Source organism: Lampetra planeri, chromosome 27 (assembly GCF_965212315.1).
Source record: "Lampetra planeri chromosome 27, kcLamPlan1.2.h2, whole genome shotgun sequence".
Classification (NCBI taxonomy): Eukaryota; Metazoa; Chordata; class Hyperoartia; order Petromyzontiformes; family Petromyzontidae; genus Lampetra; species Lampetra planeri.
In genome coordinates, this window is record NC_136133.1 from 1,651,547 (window position 1) to 1,665,456 (window position 13,910).

At 49.1% G+C, this 13,910-nt stretch overlaps 1 protein-coding gene across 1 annotated transcript in view; it reads right to left on the reverse strand.

The window, feature by feature from the left end:
- Positions 1-1,046: 1,046 nt before the first annotated feature.
- Positions 1,047-13,910, reverse strand: part of LOC144727972 (uncharacterized) — a 43,965-nt gene continuing 31,101 nt past the window's right edge. Inside the window, exons 7-15 of the mRNA XM_078607132.1 lie at positions 12,489-12,563; positions 11,103-11,189; positions 9,135-9,291; positions 8,158-8,206; positions 5,664-5,753; positions 5,306-5,481; positions 3,858-3,976; positions 3,022-3,128; positions 1,047-2,584 (exon numbers count right to left, since the gene is read on the reverse strand). Of these exons, the coding sequence (XP_078463258.1) occupies positions 2,494-2,584; positions 3,022-3,128; positions 3,858-3,976; positions 5,306-5,481; positions 5,664-5,753; positions 8,158-8,206; positions 9,135-9,291; positions 11,103-11,189; positions 12,489-12,563 (951 nt within the window). The 3' untranslated portion in view covers positions 1,047-2,493. The remainder of the gene's footprint in view (positions 2,585-3,021; positions 3,129-3,857; positions 3,977-5,305; positions 5,482-5,663; positions 5,754-8,157; positions 8,207-9,134; positions 9,292-11,102; positions 11,190-12,488; positions 12,564-13,910) is intronic.

The following is a 13,910-nucleotide window of genomic DNA, read 5'->3' on the forward strand; positions in this document are numbered from 1 at the left end:
GCCCTAAATGAGTATCACCTCTTGTGGCGGTGGTGTTGGCGGCTTTGGTGTGGATACAAATTAACTACGATTAGTGGGAGTGAGACAAAGGCGGCTGGGCGTGGGGGACGTGCGGCTGTGCGTGGTGCTGGCTCACACGTGTCCCGTGAAGGCCTCAAACAGGCACCTTGCAGGCTGTGATGACATAACGTGTCCGTGTGTACGTGTCCGCGTTGATCATTGTATTAACACCCAGTGTAACGTGTTTTTGACCTAGTGTTAACATTAGCCTTTTACAAGAAAAATAAACGAATACGTATAAAAAACACAACCCCTCCCCCCCCCGCTTCAACGACGCGTGCCTTCGTGTGCAACGCAAGCCCCACCACACGTCCCAGTAAACTGCAACGCTGGGCCAAACGTTCCAACGTTACTTGGACAGAGGTCAGGGCTAATTGCGAGTAGTGGGCAGAGCGAGCGGGACCAATGTGGGCCAAAAACCCAAGTTCACCTCCCCCCCCCCCCCGCTGGTCTCTGTGTATGGGTGGCCGTGTAAAACTGGCCAGGGCTGTGAGCTCACCACGTGTGCTGGTTAAGTCTCTCAGACATCTGCCTGCTTTCAGAAAGAAGGTTCTAGGTAGAGAAATGCTCAAGTTTAGTGTTTTGTTTTAACGGCACCCGTCGGGATATGCTCTCCTCCCCTTTGGACTGTCGAACTGGTACTTTTGCCCAGGAAAAGCCAAAGCAGCCTCGTCCATACATTCATGGAACGACGTGGATCAGCCACTGCTTCTCATACAGGTCGACCAAACCTGCAATTGTACGTACAAATGTACAGCGCTTTGTCAAGCCACTACTGGATGAGGGCCTCCCCACGCCGTATGGGTTGTGGAGGTTATCTTGCTGTACATTACCACGCTTGTCAGTGCGGGTTTGTGTGCAGCCATAACTGTACAGCACAAGCACAGATTGTACTGCAATACCCACAGCGGAGCCCTGCAGCAGCGTACAGCAACATGGGTGAAAGTGATGGCACATGCGCAGATATCTACCCGTCACTCTGGTGGTTTTCTTAAATCGTTTATTTAAATTGAGCGATGCTGTGATTGTCATGCGCCGAACACTCTTTGCATAGTATACGAGGTGGTGCTGCCCACTCGCGTGGGGGATGCGACGCAACTGAAGTGACCGACTTCAGATGTCTAGCCCCTCCCATGTGTTTTTTTTGTATGGCTGTTCCCGCACGTCATTGGGCATTGAACGAACTGAAATCTGGACGCTTTTTCAGGAACCGAATTCAAATTGCCAACAACGACGGCCTCTGCATTTGCAACTGAAAATTGCTGCGCGTTCCTCTCAAAACGGCAACCGAATTTGCCTCCTGAAGGAGCTCCCAGCGCAAAACGTCGGCACGTCGAACGGCTCGTGGGCCACAGCCACCAAACACGCGGGAGAGCTGTACGATAACGGGCACGAAAGCTGACGCGGTAGTTCGTAAGTACAGTAAAACCTTGGATTGCGAGTAACTTGGTCTGCGAGTGTTTTGCAAGATGAGCAATTTATTTGATAAACGAGCGAGGTCTTGCAATACGAGTAGTAGGTGTGTACGCTTTGTCTGCCGAGCGTCACGTGATCACAACTGATGTACGAGTGCTTTGATATACGAGTGCTTTGGATTACAAACACGTTTCCGGAACGAATTATGCTCGCAATCCAAGGCTTTACTGTAGTTCCCACGACGTCATCTTCAGCAGCCATCCTCCCCGGACGTTCAACCGCTCTCGGCGAGAGTTGCCAAACAAACCTTTTTTTTCCCCCTTCATCTCAAGACGGTAATGGCGATAGGGAGGAAAAAAACAAAAATAATTTAGAAAAAAACATAACAGTAACATACAAAAGTCCGGAAACACGAGTTTCCAGAACTGTCAGCTCCAACACGGGCACGCGGGTGTATACACAGGTCAAGTTTGCGTACGAGATACCGCATACGGACTGCGACACACACATACCTCACGCGTGTAATGCATCACGCTTAACCATTCACGCGTTGCGCCAATAGCGCCTATCAAACGTGTCCAGCTTTCTCCCGACGGATGGACAGAAGGAACGATTGTGTACGGTTTCCCCTCCCCTCTCCACACCCCCACACGTTCATCCGTCTGTCACATACACAAAGGGCTGCGATTGTGATGGAACAATGCTTGGAGCTGTTGTAGCCTTACACGAGATTAACCGGGCATTATAGCCCAGGCTCTCAGCCTTGCCCTCAGCCTCACCTACTACGATGAGCTGTGGACCGAGTAGAGATACTGCCAGAACACGGTTCAAGGTTCAAACTGACCAAGGGGATGGCACTTCCCCCAGATATCCTTGGAGAGGATTGCATTCCCTGATCGTCCTGCCCTCAAATGCCATGGAAGCTGGTGGTCGAGGGTTGTAGGAAAAATAAGTGCATGTTGGTGGAGTGGCAATGACGTGGATTGTGGAGGAGGAGGAGGGAGTTTCTTGTCACCGTCAGCTCTGTGTGCTGAGGCCGCTAATTTCGCCGGCGAGTTCCGCGGCCGCCAGGATGTCGTCTTCATCGTCGATGTCTTCGTCGGACGTCCTGGAAGGGGTTGTTCAAAATGAGAATAATAAAAAAAACATTTTACTACCAGGTAAGGCCCACTGAGCTCTATATTTAGTTCTTATTCAGAAATAACCTGGCCACAAATGATAGCTCAACAATGTGGCTTACGTGGACATTTTTAGCAGCCAAAATGTTTACGTGGAGGGAAAAGCCACGACCACAAGGAGAACATGCAGACTCCAAATATACAGGCGTCGGGGTCGGGATCAAACCCATGACCGCCTGAACACCAAGCGAGGTAGTTAACATCTCGCCACCACGGCAACCCAACATAGTTGCAACCACTAACAGCACAATTACTAACGTCACAACCACTGATGATCTCGCAGTGAGTGACAACACAATCGCGAATGTGCCAACTACTGACACGGTCGCAGTGAGAAACATCACCGTCGCAAACGCAACATCCTCACCCCTTGGTGAGCTGATCCGCCTCGGACTCTTTGGCAACCAGCATCTCGTACTCCTCCATGGCGTAACGCTCCCAGTCGGACAGTTCGGGTGCGTCTCCATCCAAATCCTGCGCACGCACGGCCGCCAGCACGGAGAACGCTGACTCAAACGCTCGCTCACTCAACTGCATGCTCACTCACTAACACTGTTGGGACGAGAGATGTTAGCGAGCACCTATTAAGGCCGGCCACAGCGTGTGCACACGTAGCTCTCGTACAAGTACAATGGCACTCGTACACTCGTTCGCTCACTAACTCACTCGATCGCTCACCAACTCAATCACTGTCTCGATCGCTCATTCGCTCGATCGCTCACCGTCTCAATTGCTCACCCTCTCGATCACTCAATTACTCTTACTCCATCATTCTCTCACTCATCCGATCACTCACTTTGCATCACTTCTCACTCAATCACACTCTCGTTTTCATGCACAGGCTCTCTCGCACGATCAAAACTCGCACACTTGCTTGGTCACTCATTCCTTCTCTCACAATCGCTTGTTGGCCAGTGTGTGTACGCGTACGTGGGGGAGCAGTCGTGAAGTGGTTTAGCGAATTGCGTTACAAGCCCGGTGACCCGAGTTCGATTCCCGCCCATGACCAATAACAGTGGCGCATATTGAAACCGGTCCTGGGCTTTCCCAAGGCTGACTTGGGGAGACCAAGGCGTCCAGGGCAGGGTGTTGGCCACCCATCTCTTCGTGTGCAGTGCCGGCCTTCATCGGTGCTCACTAACAGCCCTTGCCCCAGCAGTCTGGTAAAGGCTGCATGGGGGATCTTTGTGTGTGTTGACGTACCCGGGTGATGGCGAACGGCTCCCTCTGCTCGCGGTCGAGGTATTTCTCCAGGTTGAAGAATGTGTCCAGGAAAATGTGCGACATTTTACAACGTTTGAGGTCTCCCAACGTCACGCACGCTGCACGCACGCAGGCAGGTGCACGCACGCGCACACAAACATGCGTCGATAATCGCTGGTGAGTATGCAAGTGAGAGTGCACTAGTGAGTGTGTGGGTAAAATAGTGCGCTAGTGAGTGTGCAGCTGAGATAGTGTGCTAGTAAGTGTGTGGGTGAGCTAGTACACTAGTGAGTGTGTGGGTAAAATAGTGCGCTAGTGAGTGTGCAGCTGAGATAGTGTGCTAGTAAGTGTGTGGGTGAGCTAGTGCACTAGTGAGTGTGTGGGTAAAATAGTGCGATAGTGAGTGTGCAGCTGAGATAGTGTGCTAGTAAGTGTGTGGGTGAGCTAGTGCACTAGTGAGTGTGTGGGTAAAATAGTGCGCTAGTGAGTGTGCAGCTGAGATAGTGTGCTAGTAAGTGTGTGGGTGAGCTAGTGCACTAGTGAGTGCAGAGTGCCGGGTGGCTAAAATGCAGCAATTTGGTACAGTTGGAGGCACAGCTGGTGTATCTGCCAGTCATCTTAGTCAACTCATGGCACCTTTATCCCATGACCTGTCAACGAGCCATCGACACTTCACGTGGCCTCCAAGTGCACCTGGCCTGACCCAGGCACTGTGGTGACAATCACTGTCACTTTGTGGCGAATGGCGGGTGTTGTTCTGGTGAGTGTGTGGGTGAGATGGAAAGCATAACAGTTTGTGTGCAAACGTATTAGAGATACATGCACCAGTGAGTAAGCGAGCTGCTGTGCACATGAGCACACTCGAGTGTGCACAAGTGAACAAGTGGGCGAGTCTACTGGGAAGTGCACGTCAGACGCCGAGCTCTTGAGCTATGAACGCGCTAGTGAGTGCAAAAGTGAGCGAGCAAGTGGGTAATTGGACAACCGTGCACATAGGATACAGCGAGTGCCCGAGACGGTGAGCAAGCCAAACACATTGTCCTGCGGAGGGAGCTGGTAGGAACGTTGGGTTGCGCGGACAATGGCCAGGGTCAACGGCGGCGTGGTGTATTCCGCAAATATGGCCGACTGTGAGGGCGGGCACAAGCCGGCGTGAGTAGGTTAAACGTTGAGTTTTATAAGGGCACCACGGGGTGACCAGCCCCTCCCCACCCAGCCCCACCCCTCCCCACCCAGCCCCACCCTCCCCACCCAGCCCCTCCCCACCCTCCCCACCCAGCCCCTCCCCACCCTCCCCTCTCCACCCACCCCCACCCCTCCCATTTTTGGATGCACGACGGACGTACAGACACAATAATCCCCTGTGGGCTGGTGTAACCAGGAGGTTCCTACCAGTATAAGCATACAAGTGCAACGAGTGAGTGCGAGTGAGTGAGCGAGTGTAACACCTGGCCGAACGGGCTTGACGAGGTCGAGCATCTGGCAGACGCAGTCGCAGAAGGGCAGCGGCTCGATGCCCAGCACCTCCATGCGCTGCGCCTGCTCACTGTAGAAGTGCTCGAGCTCGTAGAGAGACAGCACGCCGTCCCCATCCAGGTCCAGGCACCGAAACCAGTACTCGATGCTGGGGGAGCCGGGAGAGCAGAGGGAATGAGGGAGGGGGATGATGCGCGTATGGAGGAAGGGGGAGTGCGAGGAAGAGACGAGGGGTTAACGTGAAGGGAGTTGGAGGAGACGATAAGAGCGACCGAGTGCCACGGGTACACGCCGTACAGTGGACGTGTGCGTTCATGCGCATGCGTGTACCTGGTGGGTGTCCGTTTGTCCTCCTCCGACAACAGGAACCACACGAAATCAGCATAGCTCATGCGTCCGGCCTGCTGTGCCATGGAGCCACTAATACCACACATATACACACACACACGCACATGCATACTTATACGCAAAGACAAAGATCCCCAGTACAGCCTATGCAGGCTGTTGGGGCAAATGCTGTTAGCGAGCATCTCTGAAGGCCAGCAGATGCAAACCTCCACAGCCGTGTACAAAAACAAACCAAGCACAATACACACGATACATAGGTTTACATGTATATACACATGCGCATACATAGATGCACATACACAACAGTTGTATACCCTTAACTTTATACTCCATGGGGTTAAGTTGTATCAGGGAAGACCTGATAGGGAAGGCCAACAAGGCAAATACAACAACAACCGCCATTCGTCACTAAGTGGCGGTGACGTCACCACGACGCTTGTGCCAGGCCATGTGCACCTTGAGGGCACGTGAAGTGTCGAACGCCCGCTGGCAGGTCACGGGGCAGACCCAGTTGCCACGGGTCGACTGACTGAGATGACTGAGATGACTGGCTGATGCACCACCTGTGCCCCCTACTGTGCCAACTTGCTGTGCTTTAGCCACCCGGCGCTCCGCTCGTTGTTGCGAGCGTCGCTCACATACATACACACAAACACATATGTAAGGACAGTACAGCTCCTCATGGCCGTGGTTACTAATTGACGCGACGGGCACGCGTAAGGATAGCACGGGACCCAAGTGGTCGTAAATAATAATTGAGACAGGGACAGACAGGCCCAAATGAGGTGAGAGAGTGTCCGGGGAAAAGGGACGTGGCCGGGACAAGGAGTGGATCAAAGCCGGCGTGGAACAGGGCTCTGGGCTGCTGCTGCTGTGGGGGAACCAAGAAACTGTCATCGCCACCGTCGTCATCTTGGAGCGTGTCGTCTTCATCACCTTGGATTGGGCACCTTGTAGTCTTGGAAGGCTAGAGTTACATATTGTCTCCGTGACGATTGTACGTCCGCTCCTGTGTAGCCAGCCAACTACGTGGGGAGCGTCGCGTAGAGTCACAGAAGTTACCCAGCTGTATATAGTCAACTCACGGTTATTCGTTTAATTATCAGTGAATCGTCGGACTTTATTCATAATAAACATATACATATAACTGAACAAGATAGTGTCTCTGAGAGCTACATTACACATACATGAACACACTCATACACACTCATATACAGACAAGATTACAACAGACAAATGCATGCACACAAATAAGTCTATTTAGAGCGGTGTAGTGTGGAGAGGCTCGCTGGCAGGAGGTTACAGGACAGTCACAGATGTTATGGAGTAACAGACTAGGGTGAATGGCATCACTCTACAATGCCAGCTCACTTAGTTATATAGGAGCATTGGAACACACACACGTACATTTCAAGACAAAGATGCCCCGTGTTTCCTATATCGACCGTTGGGCAAGTGGGTGCTATTCGCAAGCACCTATGAAAGCTGCCATGGTACATGAGGGGGTGGTGTGGCCAGAACCATGCCTAGCCGCCTCTATCTCCTCAATGCCGATGTTTACACACCACATCAAATATCCAATCAAGACCACGGTGACTTAGGGGAGGCACATAATCGGATCTGATTTCACTTAACGGTGATGTTATCCGTGGCTGGGAAAATAACTCGGGTGGTTGGGTTTGCTGCTTCGTGGGCTAACCACTACCCACTACTCCCCTGATTTGTGTGCATCTACACACAGACACAAAGACAGATTCATAACACAAACTGACACAGATAACGCACGCCAAGACATCTTTGTTGAGCGGTTACGTACAGATATATAAACACACACACACAAAGTCCCACACATGCAAAGACACAACACTCAAGACACACTAAAACCTTTCCCCATTGCGGGAGTTACATTCTTGAAAACATCAGCAGTTGGCATATCCTCGATCCGCAAACTCGAAAGGCACCACCCCCCCCCCTCTATTGTATTTTATGTAACCCTACATTAACCCAAACGTGAAACGTGAAGTTTTTCTTTCAAGTAAAACATTATTATAATTCTCCCCAGTGTTAAATATAATTTGTACAGTCAACGTATAGAATGAAAATAAAAGAATGGCGTGTACAGTCCTGGACACGTAAATTTGAAAATAAACATGTTAATGACCTGTACAGTAAATATTACGCAGTTTAAAAAAATAACTAAACATTTTAAATTACGATGGATGATGATGATGATGATGGCATGTGTATTCTTCTGCAGCAGCATTACTGTGAGCAGAGTGCAGTTAGAGCACCTGTAGAGTAACTCTTTACCATGTGTACTGTACAGAAATCTAACGTCAAAATCGTCGAGCAAAAAGGGAGCGATTGTGAACTGTACCTCAAAAATTTTGTGCAAATGGTCAAATCCACAATGGGAAAACCTTCCATGGGCAAAGTTTTGTTATAGTCAGACACACACTCAGGCAGACTCACTTACCGTGTAACCGCCCCAGAGAAGATCCTGTGAATCATGCAACTGGAAATAGCTGAAATGGGAGAAGGAAGATGCACATTAGGATGCACGTTCGTCGTACTGTGTGTACTCGCCTATTTCTTTGGATACACTTGCCACATTTTTGCAGACCTATCCACTGCTGTATGAAGCCCCCTTCCTTCAAACTGTCACCATCTTATTGGTTCTTTCGGTAAAGTCACGTAGAAGGGAAGTAATAAAATAATAAAAACAAAACATAATAAAATAATTCTCACGACGTTTCGGCCACAACGCAAGCAGCCGTCCTCAGGTGAAGACCACGTCTGTCGGGGGACGGCTGCTTGCGTTGTGGCCGAAACGTCGTGAGAATTATTTTATTATGTTTCATTTTTATTATTTTATTACTTCCCTTCTACGTGACTTTACCAAAAGAACCAAGAAGATGAACCCCTGCAGTCACGAAAGCTTTAAATCGAAACTGTCACCATCTCTTACGCTCACTTGATGCAACAATCCACCCAGCACCCGCACACGAGCCAATCTCATAGCACCATCTACGCTGTTGACTCTTTATCGGGCGTGTGCCCACTCCTTTGGCTGACATTACATCATTAAGCCTCGACCACCGGGCCATCATCCCTTCTAGCGACTGCCCAAGACCACTGACACATTAAGTCCAGAACTCAATTGAATGTGATGTATGTACGTATGTTGAACTTCTTTCACGCGGTACATAGCCGACCGTGCTAATCGGAGGTGGTGCATTTTTTCATGTAGTCAGGAGCGACTGGGCTGAGACCATCAACTCACTACGCATCTGAAACCTGAATTTGAACCCAGGGAACTGAATGTGTCTCTGACACAGCCATCATGAACCCCCAAATCTATACATGCATGTATGTTGGAACTTCTTTCGCACCATACGTAGTCCACCGTGCTAATCGGACGTGTCTAGTTGAAACGGGCGAGGCATGTGTTACCTCCGTCGCTATGCCGCGCCAGGTCGCTGGCACTGATGTAGAGGTCGTGGTCGGTGTCCAGCTCCCAGAACTTGCAGTAGATGACATAGAAGTGCTCGTACGAGAAGTATTCTGTCACCTGGTTGATGTCGTCTTCTTCCGCCACCAGCGCCAGCGTCTAGCCACGTCACGCAGCATGGCGGTGGAGGCAGAAGGAACAAAACGATTGTTCTGTGAGGTTAGTGCATCGGGCCGAGCCTTTTGCTGGCCACTTGCCGCGCCGGTAATCGACGCAACAAGCCGGCGGATGAAGCAGTTCCCTTGTAAAACACAGCATGTTGTAAGCTTAACAATCGATTCTAGTTAATCAATGTGTAGTGGTTTAACGCGCGCCAAGGGGGTTAATTGTAAACACGTGCGGGTTGGGGACAGTGGGGTCGTATCAGGACATGCTGCTGTTGCTGAGGGACAACGGCTGGACGGAGACGGCCCGTTAGGCAATTATGGGATGCAGGGCAGTGATTGGCCGGTTGTTGTTGTTGTCAGGGACAAGGTGGCGCCTGTAAGTCTGGGAATAGGAACAGGTGGCGGCGGGGGGGCCAGGGGAGCGGGGCGTTGGGGGAACGCCAGTTAATTAATTGGAAATTAATAGGGACGGGGATAAATACGGGAGCGTGAGAGTAAGACCGGGAGTTGTGCTGGGAGCTGGACGGAGACGGTCGGAGCAGAAGAAGCCATGAGAAGAAGTATAGGGTAGCAGTGGAGTAGAAGAAGAAGTGTAGGGTAGCAGTGGAGTAGAAGAAGAAGTGTAGGGTAGCGATGAAGTAGAAGAAGAAGTGTAGGGTAGCAGTGGAGTAGAAGAAGAAGTGTAGGGTAGCAGTGGAGTAGAAGAAGAAGTGTAGGGTAGCAGTGGAGTAGAAGAAGAAGTGTAGGGTAGCAGTGGAGTAGAAGAAGAAGTGTAGGGTAGCAGTGGAGTAGAAGAAGAAGTGTAGGGTAGCAGTGGAGGAGAAGAAGAAGTGTAGGGTAGCGGTGGGGGAGAATAAGAATTGTAGGGTAGCAGTAGAGACGGAGACGAGGAAGATACGAGAGGTAGAATAGGGTAGCGGTGGAGCAGGGGAAGAAGAGGTGACGAGAGGACGGATAGGCTAGCAGTGGAACGGGAACGAGAGAGACAGTCGGAGTGAGACGGAGAAGCCGAGAGAGAGCGACGGCTGGAGTGGGGCGGAGAAGCAGAGAGGGGAGTCGGGAGAGACGGAGAGAGAGAGAGGGAGGAACGGAGCGAGCGAGGGAGCGGAGAACGCGCTGGAGAGTGGTGGCGAAATGTGCTGAGTTTGGAAATAAAGTGACGACAGAAAAGGAAGAAGTTGTCCGCGTGAAGTTCAGCACCACAAATGTATTAATCCTTACATCCATAATGGGGACGGTTGCACTGAAAAAGGTTGTGATGGTGATGCTTGATAATTGGTTCTTTACCCTTCTATCTGGCAACAAAAACTGACACCTTTTTACAAGGAGTCATGTTTGCATAGACCGCAATACCTGCAGTCATAATACAAACGAAAGAACATAACTCTGATAATGTGCACTGTCCTTAAAGTTGATTGGTCCACACCCGAGACAGTCAGTTTTGTTGCCAGATAGAAGGGTAAAGAACCAATTATCATATTTTTACTGGCAAATGAGGTTCCCATAATGGTGATGCTTGTTTTGACAAAGATGATGATAGTGGTTGTAAAAGTTGGTGGTGGTTATGGTGAATGTGATAAGTCAGTGGCGATTGGTGGTGGTAATGCGGATGACGATGGTAATAACAATGTTTGTGGAGATGATAAAATTTGCGGTTATGATTACTATGCTTGTTGTGATATAACATTGATTTTATGGTGGTGGTAATTACATAATGATAATAACGATTGTGATGCTAAAGACCATGATGACTAAGGTGCTGCTACTGATGATGAATGTGATGATGATTGTGATGTTATTTACTTGAAGGAAGTTACTTCTCCTGAGCTCGTTAACTGTAATTCGTCCACTCCACGATCGGTTGACTGTGTAAAATATTCTTTGGATAACCTAGGGATAATGAACACAAACATATGCGCACACACATAAACATATCTGCACGTACACACACGTGATTGCAGGTGCATACACGCACACACACACATGCATGCACACATGCATATATGCACACCCGGATAACAGCAGTGTATAAATACATCATCACAAAAACATGTATACATACACACACAATCATAAGCATTTTGATTTAAAGCTTTCGTGACTGCAGGGATTCATATTCTTGGTTCTTTCGGTAAAGTCACGTAGAAGGGAAATAATAGATAAATAAAAATGATCACGACGTTTCGACTGCAACAGAAGCAATCATCATCAAGTGTGAAATCCACAGCAAGAAAATAGGAATTTATTATTATTTTATTATTTCCCTTCTACGTGACTTTACCGAAAGAACCAAGAATAATAATAAGCATGTTGAGGGACACCCACAAAAACAGTGTTTCGGCTCTGTGTGTGTGTGCGCGAGCATCAGTCACCCTGGTCAGTTAACCCATAACATCTGGGTGTGTCCTGTGACCTATTGCACAGGTGCTGTGGTGGTGTCACCAACACTTAGTGGAGGGTGGCAGCTGTTATTCGTTTTCGTGTGTGTACGTGTGCATGTGTGGGGAGTGGCAGTGCAGTGGTTAGCGCGTTCCGCTACGAACTCGCTCACGACCAACATCGGTGACAATTATCTGAATTGGTCCTGGCCCTCGGCTAGGTCGACTTAGTGGTGAGAACTTTAAATCGAAAATTAGTGGCGAGATGTTAACAACCCTGACACCTTCTTGGTTCTCACGTAGAACATGACTTTACCGAAAGAACCAAGAAGATGAATCCCTGCAGTCACGAAAGCTTTAAATCGAAACCCTGACACCGGTATATTTGGAGTTTGCACGTTCTCCCCAAGGTTGTGTGGATTTTTCTCCGGGTCCTCCGGTTCTTTCCTTCACATTTAGAAACATGCATTTAGAGTATTTGACTGCTATCAATTTCCACACGATAAGCCACTTCGTTGAGCTATCATTTGTGGCCAGGTCGCTTCTGAAAAAGAGCTGTACAGCTCAGTGGACCTTACCTGGTAAAATAAAAAATAGTTTAGTATAGTTTAGTTAGTACTCAGCCTTAATTGAGTAACTGGTGCGGTGTATAAACATCAGCATTGGGGAGACAAAGGTGGTTGGGCGTGGTGCTGGCTACATCACCCCCTCGTGTGCCATGTCGGCTTCGCTCACAGCACTTGTCCCAACAGTCCGTTAAAGGCTACACAGGGGATCTTTGTGTGCATGTGCATGCCCGTGTGTGCCTTACCGTAGTTATATAACGCGAGTGAAACTCTGGAGCTTCTTTTAGAAAGGCCAGCCCTGGATGAGTGTCCACAATGTCCTAGAATACATGAAAGCACTCGCCATCATCATCATCACCTGGGTTGAGATTTTGTGTCGTTTTACACGAGGCTATCTTGAACTAGGTTTTTTTCTGCATCGTTAGCACAGTTTTATAGCCTGAAAAGGGTGAATGTAACATTTGTTAAATTCTTACAAAGCCCACAGTCAACCTTTGTTCCAAGTCGCTCCTTCTCAGTTTCTGCTCTTGTTGTCTGGAATTCACTTCCTCTTGAACATCATGCAGGCTTTGCCCTTGTTCAAGTTAAGACTGAAGACCCACTTGTTTTCATGTGAACTTAACAACAAAAAATATCTTCCCCCTGTAAAGTGTTTGGAAATGAAGTTGCACTTAAACGCAACATAAATTATTTTGTATATAATTTTCAAATGCTGTATATAATCAGCTCTGATGCACGTGATTCAATGCACGTATCCTGAGCATTAGAATCGATTTAAATGTATGAATCAATGCATCACTATATGTTTCATAGCTATCATCATCATGAATAATGGAAGGTTTTTACCCTTTTAACTGGTACAAAAGTGACACCTTTATTCAAGGCATCATGTTTGCAATGACTACAACTATAATAATATGCACTGTCATGACAGTGCATATTATTATCCTTATCAGAGTTGCTTCTTTTTGTTTGCTTTATTGACTACTTGTGTTGTAGTCATTGCAAACATGATGCCTTGAATAAAGGTGTCAGTTTTGTACCAGTTAAAAGGGTAAAAACCTTCCATTATATTTTGCCACTGGTAAAAGAGATCTCATAGTGTAAATCATCATGAATAGCATATACAACCATCGCTACCATCATCATCGTCGTCGTCGTCATCATCTCCAGTTGAGTTGTAGAGGTGGCTAGGTTTCTCAAGAGGTTAGAATGTTGAGCGAGCACCGCTGAGACCCTCGGTTTAAAACACATTCCTGCCGAGGGAGCTGGTAGGAACGTTGGGTTGCTCGGTCAATGGCCAGGGTCAACGGCGGCGTGGTGTATTCCGCAAATATGGCCGACTGTGAGGGCGGGCACAAGCCGTCGTGAGTAGGTGAAACGTTGAGTTTTATAAGGGCACCACAGGGTGACCAGCCCCTCCCCACCCAGCCCCACCCCTCTCACCCCCCACCCAGCCCCACCCTCCCCACCCAGCCCCTCCCCACCCTGCCCCTCCCCACCCTCCCCTCTCCACCCAGCCCCACCCATTTTTGGATGCACGACGGACGGACAAAATAATCCCCTGTGGGCTGGTGGAACCAGGTGGTTCCTACCAGTATTATAGTCTATGATTTAAACCGAGGGTTCTCAAGTGTAGAGAGTTAAAGGTCTCAGCCCAGTCATCA